This window comes from Plasmopara halstedii (genome assembly GCF_900000015.1).
Source record: "Plasmopara halstedii genome assembly, contig: Scaffold_1257, whole genome shotgun sequence".
NCBI lineage: Eukaryota > Oomycota > Peronosporomycetes > Peronosporales > Peronosporaceae > Plasmopara > Plasmopara halstedii.
The window spans coordinates 1832-3168 of record NW_020188172.1 but is presented as its reverse complement, the minus strand read 5'-3'; the positions used below and the strand labels follow the sequence as shown (position 1 = coordinate 3168).

Genomic DNA, 1337 nt, shown 5'->3' with positions numbered 1-1337 from the left:
CAATTGATACATGCAATCCCCGATGTAACTAGGTCTAGAAATCTCAGTCCCGGTGAAATAGGATAAAGTATCTGAAAAAGATCAACTTTATTATTATTATTAGATTAATTTTTGCAATTGTTCTCTCATTTTCCAATTTACGTACCAAACATAACAACTTTTGTTCGTTAAGTATTTGCCTATCAATTAATATTTCAATGATACCAAAAATGCACGTATTGGGCGTACTCGGGGGCTCCAGCCTCTTTAATGCCCAAAGTATCTCGTCGACTCTAGCAGAAAAAGTAGTGAATACAGAGTTTGGTGCTGTACTTTGCTATGTCGGCACGTGGCCCACGTATCAACAAGACGAGACGACATCACCCCCATTAGAGCTCGTGTATGTGCAACGTCACCACGCAGATCCAGACGGCAAGTACCGCCAGCCGCGCAAGATTAATTATCGCGCCATTGCACTGGCTTTAAAAGCTTTACATTGCCAGGCTGTTGTAGGTATCTACTCAGTCGGATCCATGACATCCACGGTTGGCGTAGGTCGCTTCGTCGTGCCCGAGGATTATTTCAGTCCCTTTGATATCATGCACCTTTCGCATGATTACGATGCGCATGTAGTTCCTGAACTCCACAAAGTGCTGAAATTTGCGTTAGTACAGGCACTTGAAAGTGGTGGCTTTAAACCGTACGATGGTGGTGTCTACGTGCAGACGGCGGGTCCGCGTTTTGAGACTAAGTCGGAGGTTCGTTTCTTTGCGCAATTTGGCGAGTTTATTGGCATGACGGGCGCAAACGAAGCTGAACTGCTTAATGAGCTGCATGTGCCGTTTGCCATGTTTTCCATTGTCGATAATCTGGCTAACGGAATTGGTGAACCTCTCACGCTTGAAGCTTTTAAAGCCACGCAAAAGGCCAACAGCGACCTAATGGAGAAAGCTTTTGTTCACGTTATGAAAGAACTAGCTGATTCCAAGACAGTTCCGTTACTCACCCCCACGCCTTAATGTGTTGATGCAGCTAACTTCAGTTGTTAAGCTACATAGCTGTCATATACATATTTTACTTACTGCATCGTAAGCAATGATGCAGTAAGTAAAATATGTATATGGATATCAATCAGTACTTACAACTGTAGCACAAGTGAGAAAGAATTAAGTCATTTCAGTTAGTAGCTGACGTATAAGCCGACGTACGCATAAATATATTGCGGCTAATACTTATGAGTGACAGGCAAAATGCATTGACGAACGAACTTTAGTAATTTATTGTGTTGAGATACATGACTAGGCCTCTGCATGCAAGGCAAATGCCGCAGATGCCTCATTTTAATCAATAACGGCAGG

At 43.0% G+C, this 1337-nt stretch overlaps 1 protein-coding gene across 1 annotated transcript; it reads left to right on the top strand.

Moving 5' to 3' along the window:
• Window positions 1-209: 209 nt before the first annotated feature.
• On the top strand, window positions 210-998 carry PHALS_01006 (methylthioadenosine phosphorylase; the record flags this gene model as incomplete). The annotated part of the gene is made up of 1 exon (XM_024730784.1): window positions 210-998. One exon carries the CDS (start codon window positions 210-212, stop codon window positions 996-998), a length of 789 nt encoding a protein of 262 aa, XP_024581027.1.
• Window positions 999-1337: the final 339 nt, after the last annotated feature.